At 54.2% G+C, this 20907-nt stretch overlaps 1 protein-coding gene across 1 annotated transcript in view; it reads left to right on the top strand.

Annotated features, from left to right (window-relative positions):
- The first annotated feature begins 1380 nt into the window (after positions 1-1380).
- LOC101278285 (solute carrier family 22 member 11) overlaps positions 1381-20907 on the top strand; it is a 46484-nt gene continuing 26957 nt past the window's right edge. The window contains 13 exon segments of the mRNA XM_049713421.1: positions 1381-1444; positions 1447-1670; positions 1672-1773; positions 3775-3882; positions 6080-6162; positions 6164-6222; positions 6325-6342; positions 6345-6492; positions 6710-6743; positions 7947-8243; positions 9830-9945; positions 11989-12203; positions 13891-13999. Coding sequence (XP_049569378.1) covers positions 1381-1444; positions 1447-1670; positions 1672-1773; positions 3775-3882; positions 6080-6162; positions 6164-6222; positions 6325-6342; positions 6345-6492; positions 6710-6743; positions 7947-8243; positions 9830-9945; positions 11989-12203; positions 13891-13999 — 1577 coding nt within the window.

Genomic DNA, 20907 nt, shown 5'->3' with positions numbered 1-20907 from the left:
CAATTCTTCTTGCACCTGGGAGGCCCTAATTCTGACCTACAATCTGAATTCCAGCCTTTAGCTGGGATTTAGAACATGACAAGCTAGAGACCAAACAGCAGCTAGCCAGGGGCCTCGGAGAGAGCACAGGCTGTGGTGTCTGGTTCGAATCCTGATTATGCTGTGTGACTTTGGGCAAGCTGCCTGCCCTCTCTGAGCCTCAGTTTCCTTGTCTAGGGGAATCAGTACTGTTTCTCTCCTGGGCTGCTATGAGGAGGGAATGAGAGAGTGCAGGCAGCGTGGTCAGCATGGAGATGAGCACACAGCAAGCCCTTGGTGCCAGGAGCAGCTGTTACTAAGAGGCATAGCGCAGGGTGGGGCCCGGGGGCAGGGGTTCCCTGCCTCCTCACACCAAGCTGGACTGGCATCAGACACTGGGTCAGGGGTGTGTGGCTTTACTCACTTCCCCAGTCTGCTCAGCTCCAGGGCCCACGAGGGCCTTCTAAGGGATGCCAGGAAATTGTAGCCTTGGTTTCCAACCTGGGGGAGCTGACAATCTAATAAAGGCAACTTGGAACCTTGAAATGGAAATTTCCTGAAATAGTGCGTCTGTGAGCTGGTCTCCCCATGCTGCCTGGTAGGAGGCACACGGTAAGGAGGGACAGAGCCCAGGCCTGGGCCCTCCTGCCAGCTCCGCGCGCCCACGCCCACCTCCCCCGGCCTCCCTGCAGCCTCAGGGTGGCGGAGCCCCGCTCGAGAGGGCCCTGCTTATCCTCACTTCTGTGCTTTAGCAAAATGAACTGATTGGTCCAGGATGGGTGAAAGTTCGGCCAACAGTTTCCTGATTAGAAGGAGGGCATGTAGAGGGTTCTGAAAGTTCAGACTGAAGGATGCTATCAGGCGGCCCGTGGGGAGCTGCTGAGGCCTTTCTGAGTAGCTGAGCCTGCCTTTCTCCCCCAGGATTCCTTGCTGGGATTTAACTTTAACCGTGGCAACGAGGCCACGGCCCGGTTGATGTTTCTTCCACAGCTGTAATTCAGTAACATCACGACATAGAGTCTTTTTTTTTTTTTTAAGCTTCTTGACCTTTTATTCTTGGTGTTGGAGAACAGGGTGCCCCAGATGCCCCAGTGAGTCTTATCTCCTCTCCAGAGCCGTGGAGCGTCTGAGCGGCCATTCCTAGAAGTTGGGCGGGGAGGGGTTTCTTCAGAGTATCTTGGGCATCTCGGGACACACTTGACTAGCTGCCGGACAGCTGCCCCACCCCCACGGGGCCGAGTGGTGAGCGGAAGCAGGAGGTCTGGAGATCCTGCGCTTGCTAGTGGTTCTGGGCAGCAGGCTGGTTACTCGCCAGCTCCCTGACCCCCAGGAGACCTGCTCTCGGTGCCGGCATCTCTGTCCATGGTGTTCACTGAGCTCCTGGAGCAGGCTGGGGGTGCGGGCTTCTTCCAGGCCCTGCAGGTCCTCACTTCTTCCTGCTGTCTGTCTGGGTGCCCATCCAATTAGCTGTGGAGAACTTTTCAGCTGCTGTCCTAGGCCACTGCTGCTGTGCCCACATGCTGGACAATGGCTCTGAGGCCCCCGGAAACCTCACCCCCGAGGCCCTCCTGGCCGTCTCCATCCCACGGAGCCCCAACCAGGAGCCCCACCAGTGTCTGCGCTTCCGCCAGCCACAGTGGCAGCTCCTGGACCCCCAACGCCATGGCCACCAACTGGAGCGAGGCTGCCACGGAGCCACGCGTGGACGGCTGGGTCTACGACCGCAGCACGTTTACCTCCACCATCGTGACCGAGGTGAGGGCCTCCCCCCAACCCGCCCCAGCCAACCCCACCACTTCCTTCCTTCCCAGCCTCCCAATGACTGGGAAGATTAGATAGACTGCATCACCACTGTGGAATGATATGCCACTCCCTCAACACGTAAGTACTGATCACTTGGGATGGCCTGGACTCTGATCTAAGGCTAAGGTTGCAGGATGGACAGGGAGGTTTCTAGGAGCTTACATTCTGCTGGAGAATTCAGAATTAGTCAGCATTTAAACCAGTAATAACAGCAGAACAAGTCCATACCTCGTGCCCTTTAAGTGGCAGCCACCGTTCTGATGCTTTCCCTGTCATCACAATTTCACAACCACCTCTTGAGGTGGGTTTTATTTTTGACCCCGTTTAATAAGTGACAAAACCGAAGCCCAGAGAGGTTAAGTGATTTGCCCCAGGACACACAGCTAAAGCACACTCGAATCTGGTTCAACCCGGGCAGCCAGGCACCAGAACTTCTCCATCACTTTCTGTCCTGCCTTGAGTCTCAAGGCCCCTGCGTCGTAAGTGAGCACAAAGGAGACAGCAGCTCCTGCTAGTAGGGAAGGGAGAGACAGGCAGGGAAGGGCTCTCCGAAGAGGCGACATTTAAGATGAGACTTGGATTATAAGAGAAGGAATCAGGGACTTACTTAGTGGCACAGGGGTTAAGAATCCACCTGCCAATGCAAGGGACCCGGGTTCCAGCCCTGGTCCAGGAAGATCCCACATGCCTCGGAGCAAGTAAGCCTGTGAGCCACAACTACTGAGCCCATGCACCAGAACTACTGAAGCCCGAGCGCCTAGAGCCCGTGCTCTGCAAGAAGAGAAGCCACCGCAATGCGAAGCCCACGCACCGCAATGAAGAGTAGCCCCCGCTCGCCGCAACTAGAGAAGTTCCGTGCACAGCAACGAAGACCCAACACAGCCAATAAATAAATAAATAAATAATTTTTTAAAAGACAGGGAAGGAATCAGTCACAGGAAGTTCGGGAGGAAGCTTAGTTGGGACAGAGGTCCAAGTAGGAGCTTGTCTGGGTGTTGAAAGAGCAGAACCTGGCACAGAGGGTGAGGGGTCCGGCGATGGCCGGGGCGTGTGGGGAAGGGGCCTGGATTTTGTTTAAGTGCAAAGGAAAGTCATTGGAGGCTTTGGGACTAGGAGGTGCTGTGATCTGATCTGCATTTTCAAGAGGTGACTTTGCAGGGTGAAGAATGTCCTGTGGGGTGGGGGCTCCTCCTGCAGCGGTTCAGGCAAGAGAGGCGGAGACGGAGAGGGAGCCGTGGGCGGAGCGTCCAGGCCTCAGTGAAGGGAAGAGAGGCGGAGACGGAGAGGGAGCCGTGGGCGGAGCGTCCAGGCCTCCGTGAAAGGAAGAGAGGCGGAGATGGAGAGGGAACCGTGGGCGGAGCGGCCAGGCCTCGGTGAAGGCAAGAGAGGCGGAGATGGAGAGGGAGCCGTGGGCGGTGCGGCCAGGCCTCGGTGAAGGGAAGGGCTGACTTGGGGGGAGAGGTGATGGGGCCAATGTTCAGGCGATGTCTGTCTGGTCCACGTCAGGCAACAGGAAAATCACGGTGACACGTGCTTAGCCATCAGTGCTCAACTTCATGCCCTGTAAGAGAAGCATCCGTACAGCCCCATTTCTGGAGGAGACGGGCTCTGCCAGGTGCAGGAACGCCCTCAGGGGCACCAGCCTGTCGGTCATCAGCTGACTCAGAATTCGAGCCTGTGGTTTAACTGCCACCCACCACTGTCCACTCGGAGCCGCCGTCACGCCATCAGACCCAGAGCCGTGTCACATGCGCCACGCTGTGGGGTGCCAGTGGGAGGCTGAGCCCCGCTGCCCGCACCCCCCTTCCACCTGGGTCGCCTGGCCTTAGGAATCTGGGGAACCCATGCAGCGTGGCCGGATCCCCTCTGGGGGTCCTGGACCTTCCTCTGCCACCCTGGCCCTGCTATTCCACACCCCCTGAGGCAGGCTGATGCACCCCCCTTCTCTTCCAGCGGGACCTGGTGTGTGACCACCAGGGCCTGAAGCCCCTAGGCCGGTCCGTCTACCTGGCGGGGGGCCATGGCGGGTGGAGCACCTGGGGCCTCCTCTCCCACCAGTGAGTATCTCTCCCCTTCCCAGCTCCTTCAACAGAGTGAGCATTGTGGGGACAGAGGTAAAGAAATGTCCAGTGAGCGTTCGCGTTTCCTAAGAGAGGGCCTCCCCTGGTCTGGGGTCTGCGTCCCAGGTTCCCAGGGAGCCAAGAACCCAATGTCTGAACCTCAATGCCAGGTTGAGCTGAGAAATTGCCCTGAACACTGGCTCTCATCTTCAGCTATTGCACCAAACTTTATTGAGCACCTACTGTGTGCCAAGCACTGCACAGCCCCTGCCCTCAGGGAGCTGATGGTCTTCTGGGCATAGACAGACCCCTCTTTCTTTTAACTCCAAGTACATGAAATGTAACGAAATAGAAGTACTCCTCTCCTCCCCCATCATCCCCCCTCCACTGCCCCCCAGCACACCCCTCCTAAGGTGGAGCATCAGAACGCTGTCCGGGACCTGCTCTCCGACCGCGGCCCCCTCCTGCGTGGGGCGCCGCTGTCCAGTGCTGAAAACGCCCACGTTGCACCCCCTCAACTGCAAACTGGGTTTGCAGTTGTAAACCCAACTGCAGACTTGGACGCACCTCACACTTACAGCAGTCAATGCTGAGCCGCTGACTCTCCACCCCCAGCGCAGCCCCCTCCGCACCAGACTCCATCCTGGAAAACAGCCCCGCGGGGAGCCAGCCCTGTGCTCCCTCCCTCACCGCCCACACTCATCCTCCAGGGCACAGCCCCAGCCCAACGCCCCACGCCCCCTGTCCCCCGCCCAAGCCACCGTGCTCTCTGGCCCTGCTACGGCCTCCTCTGGGGTCTCCTGCCTCTACTGGGCCTTCCGTTCTGCTGCAGAGCTCAGAGTGACTTTGCAAAGGCTTATATGTGGATCTGGTCGCTGCCCAGCCTGAGGTCCTCTGGGCTCCCACACCAAGGACAGTCCCCACGCACCCCAACACCCCTGCTCAGCACTTGGCCTCTCCCCCTGAGCCACGCCGGCCCCTCCTGGGGCACCGCTGCTCCCGTCCAGCCCACAGAACCCACTGAAGCCAGGGGCCGAGCCTCGCCTAGAGGTTTCTGCCCACGGCTGCTTCGTGCCCAGCACGCAGGCCTCAGCTCCAGGCCACTCCTCAGAGGCCTTTCCGGCTTCAGGCACAAAGGTCCCACTGTCCTGCCCACGCACCCCATCACAGCTCCTGGCTCTCTCTGCCGGTGCCCAGCTTTCGTGAGCTCGTTTACTGTGTGTGTCCCCAGGAGAACGTAGCTCCAAGGAGGCAGGGGCCTTGGGGCTGTATCCTCAGTGCCCAGCATATAGCACACAATCATAAGACGCTGAATGCATGAATGGTTCCAGACTCTGGGCAGTGCAGGCTCTGGGGCTAATGTGTCCCAGCTTCTTAGAAGGCAGGTTTGTTGCTTCTCTAGGCTTCCTCCTGTGAGTGGGGACCCTGCCACCTACCCACGGGGTTGTGATGATTGAGTTCATCACATGCAGAGCTTGGGCCGGGCCAGCACTGTGGTCGTTCTTTGTGGGCCTTATGTTATCCCGAGCGTAGCGGGGAGTCTGAACAGCGAGGCAGGAGGTGGTCCAGTTTGCACTTTCAGAGGACTGGCCGCCATGCCTCCACTTAGCCGTCCCCAGGGGCCACCCACACCTGGAGCCAAATCGCAATCAGTCTGAGGGTCACCTGGTGAGCCTGGGGTCAGCGCCAGGTGTCAGCCTCCAGACCTCACCCCGGATCTGGGGCGCGTGTCCCTGCTTCTGGGCGCTGCTCAGACAGGCAAGGCCAAGGTTTGCCCACATCTCTCCAGTCTGACTGACACATACTTCAGCTAAATGCAGGCAGTGGCTCGGGCTAAGCTGACCTCACTGGGGCTGAGGGCCCTCCGGTCACAGGCATGGGGGAGCCGCCTGGGTCACCCAAGGCCATGTGCGCTTAGCCTCCTGCCAGGCTCCTCCCTTGTTCAGTGTGTCCTCGTGAATCCCTGCATTTTACAGATGGAGAAACTGTGGCCCAGAGAGCAAGGCAGCTGCCATTTTTATAACAAATGCACTCTGTACGTGGTCCTAGGAGATCCGAGAACGAGGTGCTGCCTGCACTGGCAGGTGCTCCGGCAGGTGCCCCAGCCTCCTTCGGCCCTCCGGCGGCAAGTCCCTGCCTCTATGCCAAGTCCTCAGGGCCCCTCTCCAGGCCCCCACTGTGCTTGTCTCCCGAAATAGTTTGGGCGGAAGCCTGTTCTGAGCTGGCGCTGCCTGCAGGTGACGTGGCCAGCATCAGCCCCATCGTTGCCTCCAATCTCCTTGTCTACGATTTTTGAGCACTTTGGGATTGTCTGGCATCATCCTGACCTCCGCAACGCTCAGCGGATCCCTTGATCACCTGCCCCAGCCCTGTCGGGGAGGGGAGGAGGGGGCTCAAGGCCACTGCACGTGGCCCTCACCTGCTCATCTGCACCGCCTTTCAGTGGTGGAGTGGACCACGACCCGCAGAGGGCCGTCACCATGACGATCCTGAGATGCACCTACAGCATTGGCCAGACGGCCATGGGCAGCCTGGCCTTTGCCCTGTGGGACCGGCGAGCCCTCCAGCTGGCCTTGTTGGTGCCCTTCTTGGTCATCTTCCTGATATCCTGGTCAGTGCAGCTGGGGCCTTTTCCCTTGGGGAGAACATCACCGAACGGGAGGGGGACCCGGGGTGAGAGGGGCCCTACCACTCTGGCTGGCCACGGCTCCCAAGGTGGTGAGAACATGGAAGAGAATAATGTGAGCAGACCCCACTGGGGAGAGACATCCTGGGGGCTCAGAGTTCCGGGGTGGGCATTTCAGCCAGGGGTCCGTGGCTCCCTCCAGCCCACTGACCTCCGAGACCATGGAAGAGAATGATGTGAGCAGACCCCACTGGGGAGAGACATCCTGGGGGCTCAGAGTTCCGGGGTGGGCATTTCAGCCAGGGGTCCGTGGTTCCCTCCAGCCCACTGACCTCCGGGCCTGAGGCTGGGGGCTCCGTTCTTCCCTCACATTGACAACCAGCCCCCCCCACCCACCAGCTTCACTCCCTCACATCACTTGCCCAGCCTGCGGACCTCCAAGTCAGGCATTGGATATGGAAAGATATTATCATTATTATTTTCAGTGCTGCGAAAATCCCTGAGGTCTGGAAATACCTGCTTGGGTGGGGACTAGAAGAAGAGATACAGGGAAATAAACAAATTCCTGTCCTCATAAGTTCTCTTGTGCCCGGGGGCCAGAGTTGAGCAGGTCTGCTGTGGGGTGTAGAGAAGACTGAGCGCTCATTCATTCATTCTAAGATATTTATTGCACTCCTGCTCTGTGCCAGACTTGGCTTTAGGCACTGGGGACCCATCAGCAAATAAAAGAGATCATAGATCAAAAGTCACCGACTACATGGAGGTTTATGGTTTCAACAGGACCAGGAAGAAAGGAGGAAGACCATCCCGTAGTTACACTGATGAAGCCGCCCTAGTCACACTGATTGGGTGCATCCAGGTGCTGTTGGTAACACCAGATGTATATCCACACTCCTTCTAACGAGCAAGATGATGTTATCACTGCCACTTCCAGATGAGGGGCTGAGGCCCAGAGAGGGCCAGTGACTTGTCCAAGGCCACGCAGTCACTGCGTGCCAGAGGCAAGATTTGAATCCAGGCAGGCTGACTCTTGTAAACGCCTCATCAAACTGCCTCCAGAAGTTTTTCTTAGCTTCCCTGCTAAGGGCTGAGCTCCTGCGGGCTGGGAAAACCCTGACCCTTTCAAAAGGGAGATGCTTCTCCCTGCCCATCTGCCCCTGAGGCTGGGAAGAAGCCTACTACTTTCATAAAACCACTTGATTCTGGTTGGGGATGTTTTAAAGGTGTGTGTGTTTTTTAAATGCAGCATGATGCAAGCTTTCTACCATAGAAATGACCCCAGAATCACCCCATGTCCAGGCAGCCTGTGCGCTGGCTGAATGTGAGGCTTGGGCGGGCAGGCTCCTGGCAGCAGGGAAGCCAGATGGGGTGCCAGGGAGTGGGGGCTGGTGAAGAGGGCGGCCAGGCGTTGGGACTCATCTTTATTCTGAGACCATCAGGGACTCCCCAGCCTGGCATTAGTGGTGCAGAGGGAGAAGCGGCTGCCTTCTCCCCACTCCTGTTGCAGCTGGCAGGTCTGCTGCCCACCACCCCCTCCCCACATGACCTGGGGGCAGTGCCCAATCTACACGAAGAAAACAAAGACCCAGCCAAGCACCCGCTTCTTTAACCGGTGGCTGCCGGGATCCGCCCGACGGCTGATTACAGTGGGCAAAACAGATCGAGCGCTTCAGGAACTCAAAAAGGGGACCAAGATAAATGGCCACAAGGAAGCCAAAAAGACACTGACTATAGAAGTGAGATGCTATTTGTGATACAGTGTGGGACGTGACCCAGGGAAGGACATCCACGAATGTCTTATCATTATCACCAGCATCACCCCAATCTGCTCCAGCACCACCTCCATCAACACACCCACACCATCAAAACACCACCATCGAGGTCACCATCACTGTTGTCGCTTTTGCCATCTCTATCATCACCATCACCATAATCGTCATCACCATTATCACCATAATCATCACCATCAACCCCACCATCATCATCACCACCATCACCACCACCACCATCACCACCACTACCATCACCTCCATCACCACCACCACCATCACCACCACCATCACCACCTCCATCACCACCACCACCATCATCACCTCCATCACCACCACCACCATCACCACCACCATCACCACCTCCATCACCACCACCACCATCACCACCATCACCACCACCATTATCATCACCATCATCACCACCATTATCACCACAACCATAATCATCACCATCATCACCTCCATCACCATCACCATTATCACCACCATTACCATGTCCACTACACCCACAATCACCACCACTGTCATCATTTCTACACAAACACCACTACCATCATTACCACCACCAATCATAATAATACCACTAATACCAACACCATCATCAACAGCATTACAACTCTGAATAGACCCCCCATCACTATTACCACCATCACCACCACCATCACCTCCACCAGCATACCATACAATTGACTTCACCTTTATTATCACCATCACTACCAATACCAGCATTAACATCACCATCAACATCTCTGCAAAGCATCACCAACACCACCACTATTACTATCACCACCACCTTCACCACCATCATTGCCGTCCTCATCACCACCATCCCCAACTCCACCACAGCCACCATCAACACCACCAATAACAATACAACCATTATCAACAACAGCACACCCACATCACCATCTCTATTATTCATCACCTTAATCCACATGTGCTGCTCATTTACCTCACGGGGCTTCTCAGCGTATTTGGGGAAACAGGATGTGCTTATCTGAAGGTACCTATTTCAAGGAAGTAGGTGTGGGAGGATGTGCAGACAGAGGCTAGAGGACACAGAGCTCCCTGGGGGCAGAAGGATCAGGGAAAGCTTCCAAGAGGAGGTGAGCTAGAGCTGACCGGGACTGAGCGGAGCACAAGGCAGGCCAGGCCCGGGGTGCAGGCAGAGACCGGATGGGTACTTGGGAGGATCCAATGGCTGGAGGGGGCGTGCGCTGATGCCAGCCAAGAGGAGTGAAGAGGGATGGTAGGGCTTTGCGGGGTAACTGTCAAAACCTTCCTGCAGCCTGCAGCTGAGAGACTAGAGCTGGGACACAAGACCTGCTCCTTGGTTCTGAGTAGGGCGACCGGGTCTGCGGAAGATAGCTCAGCTAGGGGCCAGAGAGAACCCTTTCTGCCCTCAGGCCATCTGCTCCCCCAGGGCTCTCCAGTCTCCAGAGGCCAAGGCCAGGCTCTCCCTACCACTCTGCCCATCCGGACACCATTTCCAGCACGGGGGTGGGGCAGGGCCATGGCCCCAACGTTCACTGCCCCCGTCATCCCTGGAGGTACTGATGTCCAGCATGGAGGAGGACGTAGCCTCTGCGAAGTCCTGCCGGTCAGGGCTGGACCTGTTCCGTATAATCGCGCTCCTCTGGAGAAGCTGCAGACTGTTGGTAGCGAGGTATGCCATCCTGGGCATCCCTCCCGGGGCTAAGGAGGGCGGGGTGTCCAGTGGGGAAACAGCCCCTGCAGGCCTCATGGGGTACATTTCTGGCCAGAACAGGCAGCCTAGCAGGTGGGGGAGACAGAGTACGTACAGATGTGATCGGGAGGCCAGCTTGTGCAGGAAGTCAGCTAGACGGCAGGGCTGGGCTGTGGTCCTGGGCAGGGTGCCAGGGTCAGGCTGAAGCCCAGGGCAGAGGCAGAGCCAGGTCCTCAGAGCCAAGGGACCAGCAATAGCTGGAAAGGATCACTGGGACTCACCCTGACAGCTGGACTCCTAGAGGGTGGCAGATGAGTTCATTTATACCCCACTTTACAGATGGGGAAAGAGAGGCTGGGAGAGGCAAGAAACTTGCCCAAGATGACAGAGCAGGCGTTTGAACCCAGGCTGAGCTACCTCCTCGTCCTGCTCTCTGACCCTCCAGCCCCACATTGAGCGTGGACTCCCTGTCCCGCCCCAGGAGGCCCCACCTCCCAGGGGTACCTGGAACCAGGAAAAGGCTCCTTAAGACAAATTCAGTTTAAATGACTTGCAGAAGAGTGGATGGAAAAGTGAGGGTCAGGTTTGATTGGGCCTTGATCTTGAAATAGAACTCAGAATTAGGAAAACATCTATTTTATGCCATATATAAGCACATATGGGTTATAACGGCAAATACGTGCTGCATCTCAGACAGAGAATGCTTCTCTCTCTCTCTCTTTTATTTTTTTGCTTAAGTTTTTTTTTTTTTTTTTCCTGATAAATTAGGAGTGCCCAGGGCCACTGAATGTCCAGGGCCATTCTTTTCAAAAACCATCAAGGCTTCCTCAATTCTCCCAGGGGCCACTCTGCACTCTTGTTATTCAAATCACAGGCTGTGAAGCGGCCACCCTCGTGGGTTTTCTTATTTCTGTTAACCCAGTTGTTACCGGCTAAGGCTCTAGATACCTACGGGTCAGCCGCTTGCAGCTCCAGCCTGGCCCTTGTCAAGTCACTTTCACAAACTTCAGGAAGCTCTGCGTTTCTGCAGGAATCGCAGCTTTTCTCTACCGTTGTTGGCCTGGTGGCACCAGATGTCTCCTGAGGACGGCAGGCCGGTGCTGCTGAAGGGGAGGGCTGCGAGAAGCAGGGATGGGGACAGACTGGAAAAGTGGTGGAGGATAATTTCCCACCATGGCCACTTGTGGAGCCAGATTCAATCTCCAAGGTGTAGAAATTCAGCTACTGTAAGTTCAGCTACTCAGGAGCCTGTGTCAGGGGGTCCCCTGGGAAGCCGACTTTGAGATGGAGGGCCATGAGCAGGCAGTTCACAGAGGGGGCTCTAGGGATCACCTCTCATGGAAGCAGAGAGGGGCCAGGGAGGGCAGGAAGCAGCAGCGGCAGGGGAGAAGTCGTGGTGATGCTGTCACAGCCAGGCCCCAGCCTGGGGACCTGGGAGCTGGGGTGACCCTTCTGAGTCATCTCTCTGGACCGTGTAGACCAGCCATGGGATGCTCTCCCCAGCTCGGGGGCAGAACTCCCAGGGCACTGAAGGGGGAAGGCCAGCATCCTCCACTGAGACCCCATTCTATTATGAATCCCATGTTTCAAGACAAAGAAACGCGTCCAGAGAGGGCCAGGCAGAGACTTGCCCAGGTCCATGGCTAGTAGAGTGGGATCCAGATCATGGTTCCCGGCCACGACTGGGAACAGGAAACAAAGCCAGAGGGCGCTAGAGCCTGGCGAAGGGGCAGGTCAGCGTGACCCACTGCCCCATCTGCCCAGAGAGGGTCATGTTTTCCTGCTGGTTGGCGGAGAGGGAGCCTAAGAGGCAACGTCCAGCCCACCATGGCCGACGCCCAAGGCCCACACGTGGAATGGATGGGGCCACCGCCCTCCCACCCTTTCCTGGGACAACCTGACCCTGCGGAGGTGCATCCTGCCCTCACCAGGCTGCCCGGGGCTCGGGGCTGGTGGTGCCCTCCCGGTGCGGCCCCGGCGTAGGTGATGGTGCAGGGACCTGACTTCTGATTCGCCCCACAGCTTGTCCCTCACCCTCTCCTACTATGGGCTAGTCCTCCTCCTGCAGAACCTGGGGAGCAGCGTCTTCTTCCTCCAGGTCCTCTTTGGAGCCGCGGACTTCCGGGCCCGGATCACCACCACGCTCCAACTCAGGTTCTTTGGCCGCCACACGACCCTGCCTAGCTCCCTGGCTGTGGCTGCCCTCGCCATCCTGGCCAAAATGCTGGTCCCACAAGGTGCAGCCAGGGCAGCGGGAGGGAAGGCTGAGGGGCTGCCGGCCCGGGCGCCTGCTGGCCTGTCCACTGCACCGCACCACCACCAGCCTCTTCCCCTCCCCCGGCCCCGAGGATGGGCAGGGGCCACTGCGCCCCGGCTCTGCCCAAGGCCATTACTGCCACAGCCCAACCAGCCCCCCACCCATTTTCCTGGGGAAATTGAGGCTCAGAGAGACGAAGCCAGGTGCCCTAGATCCCTCATTAGCAAGTGACAAAGCCAGGCCTGGACCAGACTTCAAGCCAGAGGCCAAGTCTGCAGTGGGAAGAAGGGTCTGGGAGGCTGAGAGGGGCTCCAAGTGAGGCAGGAGAGGCACCAGGCCGAGTGTATTTCTTCCTGTTGACTAAGCGAGAGGGGAGACTTCCCTGGTGGTCCAGTGGTTAGGATTCTGCACTTCCACTGCCGGGGACCCAGATTTGATCCCTGGTTGGGGAGCTAAGATTCCCACATGACCAACAAAAAAAGAAGCAAAAGGGGGCTTCCCTGGTGGCTCAGTGGTTAAGAATCCGCCCACCAATGCAGGGGACACGGGTTCGAGCCCTCGTCCAGGAAGATCTCACATGCCGCGGAGCAACTAAGCCGCGCGCCACAACTACTGAAGCCCATGCACCTAGAGCCCGTGCTCCGCAACAAGAGAAGCCACCGCAATGAGAAGCCTGCATGCCGCAACTAGAGAAAGCCCGCGTGCAGCAACGAAGACCCAACAGAGCCAATAAATAAATAAATAAATTTATATTTAAGAAATTAAAAACCTCATACTGCAGATACTATAAAATGTGGGTGCATTAATGACACAAAAAAATCTGTATTAAAAAAAAAAAGAAGCAGCAAGAGGCAGAGCACTGGGGAAGCTGGGATGGGCCCTGGTCTCACTCTCCTTTCTGGCTGAGGCTGTGAGGCCCCAGAAACCCTCTCCGTGTCTCATTTTATTGCTCAAGGTGGGTGACTGGGGGAGGGGCAGGGACAGGTGTCCCGTGGTGACAGCAAAGCCAGGAGGGAGGCGAGAGAGGACCAGCCGCTGGGAGGGGCGGGGTGAGGATGGAGAACCAGTCGGGAGCCCAAACTCTGAGTGAGATGCAGCGCTCTGAGAAAAACTCCAAAGACGAGCACTTGAGAGTTTATGACTCTTCCCAACCACGTGCGGGAAGGGAAGTGAGGCCCAGGCCCACCACTGGCTTGCGACCTGCACCCTGGCTTCCCAGCTAAGGCTCCCTGTGGAAGCGGGGGCCCCACAGGCAGACTGAGGGGTGGTGGGAAGGCGTGGTGGGAAGGCTTCTGGGTAGCTGGGCACCCCAGGGCCCCTGCTGTGGGCCTGGGCCTGGCATGACCCTCTCCTTTGAGGGAAGAAGCACCCTCAGGGCCCAAGGAGCCCTGGCACTGTCACCCCTCGAGTGCCACCCGCAGCTGCCCCCAGGCTCACCCACCCCAGACCTGGCTGGGTTCTTGCCCTGCACCCCACCCCCAGCCCACCCACCAGGATGTCATCCTGCACTGCATTACCACCTGGCCCGGGGCAGCCTGGCACCAGGTCACACTGCCCGGGACCTGCTTTCAGTCCAAAGCAGCCTTGTGGGAGAACCCAGTCACTCTGCTCCAGGCTCCTGGGGACCCTCCCGAGCAGACCCCACCCTCACCCCTTCCTCTGCCTAGATCTGCAGACCCTGCATGTGATCTTGGCTGTGCTGGGAAAGGGATGTTTTGGCATCAGCTTAACCTGCATCATGGTCTACAAGCCAGAACTCTTCCCAACGTCACTGCGGTAGGCTGGGCTGCCGGCTGGGCCCAGGAGGGGCCGCCAGGCCTGGGGCGGGCGAGAAAGGGACCCCCCCTGCGAGGGCCCATGGCAGGAGTAGAGAGAGGGGCTGGGCACCCAGGGACACACAGCAGAGGTAGAGGGGGACCCAGCGCCGATATGGAACCGAGCAGACGCCCTGGAGTCCTTCCCCCTAAGGCACCTGCTCAGCCAGGGCCTCCGCAAACAGCCTCCCCCCAGGAGTCCAGGCTCGGAGGCAGCCCCACGGAGAGCCCTCGGGAGGCCTCTGGACTGGAAACCGCTTCGAGCCACACAGCTCTCTGCTCAGGTGAAATCTTATAAGAGCCCTGGTGAGGAGACCAAGAGCTACCCGGGGTAGTGGGGACTCTGCTTGCCTCCCACTGTCCCCTCCCTGCCCCAAGAGAGCCCCAGGTTACCTCCTCGGAGCCCAGTGGTCTAGAGTTAGGCCACCCCTGCATTGGACAGTTGGGTAGACTGAGGCTTAGGGTGGCCAAGGATTTAGCTGAGGAGCAGGGCTGGACCCCAGCCCCCAGAGGCCTGGCCCAGCCTCACCCACGGTGCTCACTCACTCACTTGTCCACTCTTTCTTTTTTTTTTTGACACACATTTATTGATTTTGTTGACTGGGAGCTCCGTGGCCTAGCGGAGACAAGCCTCCAAATTACCTGAGACCAGGGAGAATAGGGTGGGCCCTAGAGAGTTCCCGTGAAGGACTCTGGATGTTCCCAGGAGGCAGAGACCTTTTGGATGGGAAAATCTAGGTGGGCTCAATGGAGGAGGTGGGGTTGGAAGAGCCCTTGAGGAGGGCGACTCCAGCAGCCCAGCTTTCCCTCCCCTGGCCCAGCCAAGGAGCCCCTCTGAAGTGGCAGTTGTGACAGGGTCCCAGCCCTCCTCTCTACCCACAGGATGACAGCAGAAGTCTTCCTGCATTCAGCAGGTCAGCGGGGGTCCCCCTCCTACGGTGTCATCCCCATCGTTTCCCACCTCTTTGTCCTCTTCCTCCTGGAGACCTGGGGACTTCCACTCCCTGACACCATCCAGGCCCTGGAGAGACAGCGAGTGACCCATGGCCACCCTGGGAGTGATGCAGCTGCGTGGGGCTGCAGATACGGTGGCAGGTCCACCACAGCCCGGAGACAGGAGAGCCCAAGGGTCAAGAGACGTCCCGGGCAGAGAGGTCAGGAACAGGGCCGGGCTGGTCATCATGACGACACCCGCAGCTCGGGCTTGTTCAGTGCCCAGAGCATTCCCGACACCATGCTCAGGGCAGCATGTTTCTGAAACCGTTTAATCTTTACAACAACCCTGCTAGGAAGATACTACTGCTCTCCCTGTTTACAAGAGGCTCAGAGAGATGAAGTGACTTATTTGAGGCCTCACGGGTAGAAGGTGATTGTACCTTAGACAGGAAAATGTACTGGTCAAGAGCCTGGCTCTGCAACCAGACTGCCCAAGATTGAATCCCTGCCTACGCAGGCAAGCGTCTTCCCTCTCTCATCAAACTGACACAAGAAGAAAAAGAGATCCTCAACAGTTCTCCTTAAGGCTTCCTGCAAAGGAGCCCAGGCCCAGACAGATTATCAGGTGTCTTCCCTCGGGCCCTCCAGGAAAAAAGCCATGCTATTCTCATGTATGTTCTTTGAGAGAACAGGAATGAAGGAATGCTCCTCGACTTTCTTTTATAGCCAGAATCACCTCTAAGTTTCCTCTTCCTCATTGGTAAAACAGGTGTTGAAAAAAAACAGTGTAGCTCAAAGAGTTGTATTTGGGTTTAAGTGAGTAATTATACGAGAGCGCGAAGGACAGTGCCTGGCCCACAGCACGTGCTCCGTAAGTGTGGCTGCTGTGTCTCGGGCGAGAGGGTTCGTAGGCAGCCCTCCTTGCTAAACAAGAGCCAGGATCGTGATCATAGTAATGATAACAGTGGGGGCTTAGTGAGCCCTTATTGTTTTAATACAGCATCTGATTTGACCCATGCAGCCCACAAGGTGCTGTTCTGTCCAATTTCACTGTCAAGGAAATGGAGACACAGAGAGGTTATGCAAGTTGCCTAAAGACACCCAGCTAAGAGACAGGAAAGCTAAGTCTTAATTTACTCTTTCACTTAATTCATTTTTGTTGTGTATCTACTACATGTCAGGGACTGTCCCGTGCTTTGGGTAACAGCCGTAAATAAAACTCTCATCTCATAGAGCTTACATTCCCATAAGACTTGACCCCCGTTTCTGCCCTCCAAGCCTCAGAGCTGTAGCCATCACGGCACACAACTGCTTTCCCTTTTCATTATTCTAGGAGGACAGCAGCAGTCAGGGGCAGCCAGGAGAGGTGGTCATTACAGAAACCACCTGGTTCTAGAAATTCTGCCTGCGGGAGCCCCTTGGGCCAAAGATCCCTCTGGTGGGAATTGCCTCTTCTGTGATCAGAGGGTGGAAGCAATTTGGGCAGCCTTGAGGGTTTGGTGTGTCTGAGCTGGCAGCACAGCTGTGTGCTGAGGCTGAAGGCCACATCACCACTCACTTCTGCTCCCCGTGCCCCTCCAGACTCTACCCACCTCAGCATCGCAGGACGCCCCCGGCAGACAGACACGCCCAGCCTGGCTGCCCCCAGGTCCACTTGGTTAACACAGTGGTTCTCTCCCTTCCCTGCCAGGATTCGTCTTCACACCTTCACTCAGCCACCCACTTCTTCTCACTTCTCAGAACATGGTGCTGCAGGTTTCTCACCTTCCAGCTTCCAGAGTGGATCGTAGGGCAGGGTCCAGACAGACCTGAGCTCCAGTCTTTCCTCTGCCACTCACAGAGTCTTCATCAGTACAATGGGACTCATGGAATCTACCTCCCAGGGTGGGTGACAAGGTTAGCAGATCTTAGCACAGGCCAGATTCCAACAAGTAGAAGCTGCTACCAGAGCTGCCAGGAACAGGCAACCAGGTGTGCCTTGCCCCCGGGCACCAGCAGACGAGGCACATGGAGCTGAAACCCAGCCCAGGCTGCACCAATTCAGCCACTTCCCCTAACAGAGGCTGGATTCATTCCAAGCAAGGGGCTGTTTTAGTCACTTCCTGTTTACCCCCATTGGTGAGGGAGGCCTCCTGCCCTGTGGTTATGTGGCTTTAGGGAAGGCCCAACCTAACACTGCACAGGTAAGACGGACAGCAGTTTACTAATCACGTAAACTCACAGCCAAGGGAGGTCGACACTGTGTTCCACGCAGGCTCACATGGGTTGCACTCAGGAGAAGAGAGAACCACCAAAGGCTGTGGGAGGTGGGCTTCATGGTATCGAGAAGGTGGCAGGGGGACCCCTGGTTCCACAGGACCGTGTGATTGGCTTGCTTGAATCATTCCACAGGTTGGCAGGGACCCGACCCCCACCTCTCAGGGATGACAGGAACTGTGCTGGCCCCCCCCCAACCCCCATGAGAATTGTTGTTGGCTGGGGGACCTTACCCACAGGAGCAGAGTGGGGAAGGGGACCTGCAGATAAACCACAGAGACGCTCCCGGTTTCACCAGATGTCAAGGCAGCACAGGCTATTAGGCCTTAATTTTAGGCCTCATGCTTCAGGGCCACCCCTCTGTGTGTCTATCTTGAGGACTCACCTTTTCCTAATTCATGCAGACCCTCCCTATACAAGCAGCAGCCCAGGCTGTTAAAACGAGGGGATCATTGAGGCTGATCACCTACTTTAAAGGTAAGGAAACTAAAGCCCAGAGAGGTGAAGTGACATGCTCAGAGTCACACCGCCTAGCCCTGCCTGATTCCCAGTCCAGGTCTCTTTCCCGAACACCTGGCTCCCCGCCCTCACCTGTACCCCTCCGTGCTCTGATATCTGCAGCACTGTCACAAAGTTACACCCTTCCCTGGAGATCCAGATGCTTTAGACAACTCCCCGCTCTCCTTGGACAACTCAGAGAAACCTCAAACCCCAGTTCCCCATCCCATTTCCCCTCTTTCACACCTGATGCACACCAGACCCATCAAACCCAATTCAAATCAAATTCCCTGTCTGCTTAAAACCCTCTGGTGGCTCACGATAAAGATCATACCTCCCCCACCAACGAGCCCCTGTGGGTCCCCAGCCTCACTTCACATGTAATAAATTTAAAAGGATTCAAATCACACAAAGTATGTCCTTGGATGGTCATGGAATTAAATTAGAAATCAGTAACAGAGCCATATCTAGAAAACCTGTTCAAACTGAAAAACATACTTCTAAATAACCATGGGTCAAAGAAGAAATCACAAAGGAAATTAGAAACTATTTTGAGCTGGATGAAAAAAAAATTAAATCATGTGTCAGAATTTGTGGTGTGAAGATAAAGCAGTGATTAGAGGAAATTTTATATAGTTCAGGGCTCACATTAGAAAGGAAGAAAGTGAGAGAGCAGACAGCAGAAGCAAGAAGAACGACAGTTCTGCAGCCTGTGGAAGGAAAACCACATTCACAGAAAGATAGACAAAATGAAAAGGCAGAGGACTATGTACCAGATGAAGGAACAAGTTAAAACCCCAGAAAAACAACTAAATGAAGGGGAGATAGGCAACCTTCCAGGAAAAGAATTCAGAATAATGATAGTGAAGATGATCCAGGACCTCAGAAAAAGAATGGAGGCAAAGATCTAGAAGATGCAAGACATGTTTAACAAAGACCTAGAAGAATTAAAGAACAAACAAACAGAGATGAACAATACAATAACTGAAATAAAAAATACATTAGAAGGAATCAATAGTAGAATAACTGAGGCAGAAGAACGGATAAGTGACCTGGAAGACAGAATGGTGGAATTCACTGCCACAGAAGAGAATAAAGGAAAAAGAATGATGAGAAATGAAGATGGCCTAAGAGACCTCTGGGAAAACATTAAACACAACAACATTCACATTATAGGGGTCCAAAAAGGAGAAGAGAGAGAGAAAGGACCTGAGAAAACATTTGAAGAGATTATAGTCGAAAACTTCCCTAACATGGGAAAGGAAATAGCCTCCCAAATCCAGGAAGTGCAGAGAGTCCCAGGCAGGATAAACTCAAGGAGAAAAATGCTGAGACACATAGTACTCAAACTGACAAAAATTAAAGACAAAGAAAAATTATTGAAAGCAACAAGGGGAAAATGACAAATAACATACAAGGGAACTTCCATAAGGTTAACAGCTGTTTTCTCAACAGAAACTCTACAAGCTAGAAAGGAGTGGTACGATATACTTTAAGTGATGAAAGGGGAGAAGCTACAACCAAGATTACTCTACCCAGCAAGGATCTCATTCAGATTTGACAGAGAAATCAAAAGCTTTACAGACAAGCAAAAGCTAAGAGAATTCAGCACCACCAAACCAGCTCTACAACAAATGCTAAAGGAACTTCTCTAAGTGGGAAACACAAGAGAAGAAAAGGACCTACAAAAACAAACCCATAACAATTAAGAAAATGGTAATAGGAACATACATATGGATAATTACCTTAAACGTGAATGGGTTAAATGCTCCAACCAAAAGACACAGGCTCGCTGAATGGTTACAAAAAAAAGACCCATATATATGCTGTCTACAAGAGACCCACTTCAGATCTAGGGACACATACAGACTGAAAGTGAGGGGATGGAAAAAGGTATTCCATGTAAATTAAAATCAAAAGAAAGCTGGAGTAGCAATACTCATATCAGATAAAATAGACTTTAAAATAAAGAATGTTAAAAGAGACAAGGAAGGACACTACATAATGATCAAGGGATCAATCCAAGAAGAAGTTATAACAATTATAAATATATATGCACCCAACATAGGAGCACCTCAATACAAATGGCAACTGCTAACAGCTATAAAAGAGGAAATCGACAGTAACACAATAATACTGGGGGACTTTAACACCTCACTTACACCAGTGGACAGATCATCCAGGCAGAAAATTAATAAGAAAATACAAGCTTTAAATGACACAATAGACCAGATAGATTTAATTGATATTTATAGGACATTCCATCCCCAAACAGCAGATTACACTTTCTTCTCAAATGCACATGGAACATTCTCCATGATAAATCACATCTTGGGTCACAAATCATGTCTTGGTAAATTTAAGAAAACTGAAATCACATCAAGCCTCTTTTCCGACCACAATGCTATGAGATTAGAAATCAATTACAGGGAAAAAAACGTAAAAAGCACAAACACATGGAGGCTAAACAATGCATTACTAAATAACCAAGAGATCACTGAAGCAATCAAAGCAGAAATGAAAAAAGTACCTAGAGACAAATGACAACGAAAACATGATGATCCAAAACCTATAGGATGCAGCAAAAACAGTTCGAGAGGGAAGTTTATAGCTATACAAGCCTACCTCAAGAAACAAGAAAAAATCTCAAATAAGCAATCTAACCTTACACCTAAAGGAACTACAGAAAGGAGAACAAACAAAACCCAAAGTTAGCAGAAGCAAAGAAATCATAAAGATCAGAGTGGAAATAAATGAAATAGAAACAAAGAAAACAATAGCAAAGATCAATAAAACTAAAAGCTGGTTCTTTGAGAAGATAAACAAAATTGATAAACCTTTATCCAGACTCATCAACAAAAAGAGGGAGAGGACTCAAATCAATAAAATTAGAAATGAAAAAGGAGAAGTTAGAACAGAAATACAAAGTATCATAAGAGACCTCTACAAGCAACGCTATGCCAATAAAATGGACAACCTGGAAGAAATGGACAAATTCTTAGAAAGGTATAACCTTCCAAGACTGAACCAGGAAGAAATAGAAAATATGAACAGACCAATCACAAGTATTGAAATTGAAACGGTGATTAAAAATCTTCCAACAAATAAAAGTCCAGGACCAGATGGCTTCACAGGTGAATTCTATCAAACATTTAGCAAAGAGCTAACACACATCCTTCT

The sequence above is a fragment of the Orcinus orca genome, chromosome 8 (assembly GCF_937001465.1).
Source record: "Orcinus orca chromosome 8, mOrcOrc1.1, whole genome shotgun sequence".
NCBI lineage: Eukaryota > Metazoa > Chordata > Mammalia > Artiodactyla > Delphinidae > Orcinus > Orcinus orca.
Note: the sequence above shows the minus strand (reverse complement) of the source record. Positions and strands in the feature narration are given on the sequence as shown.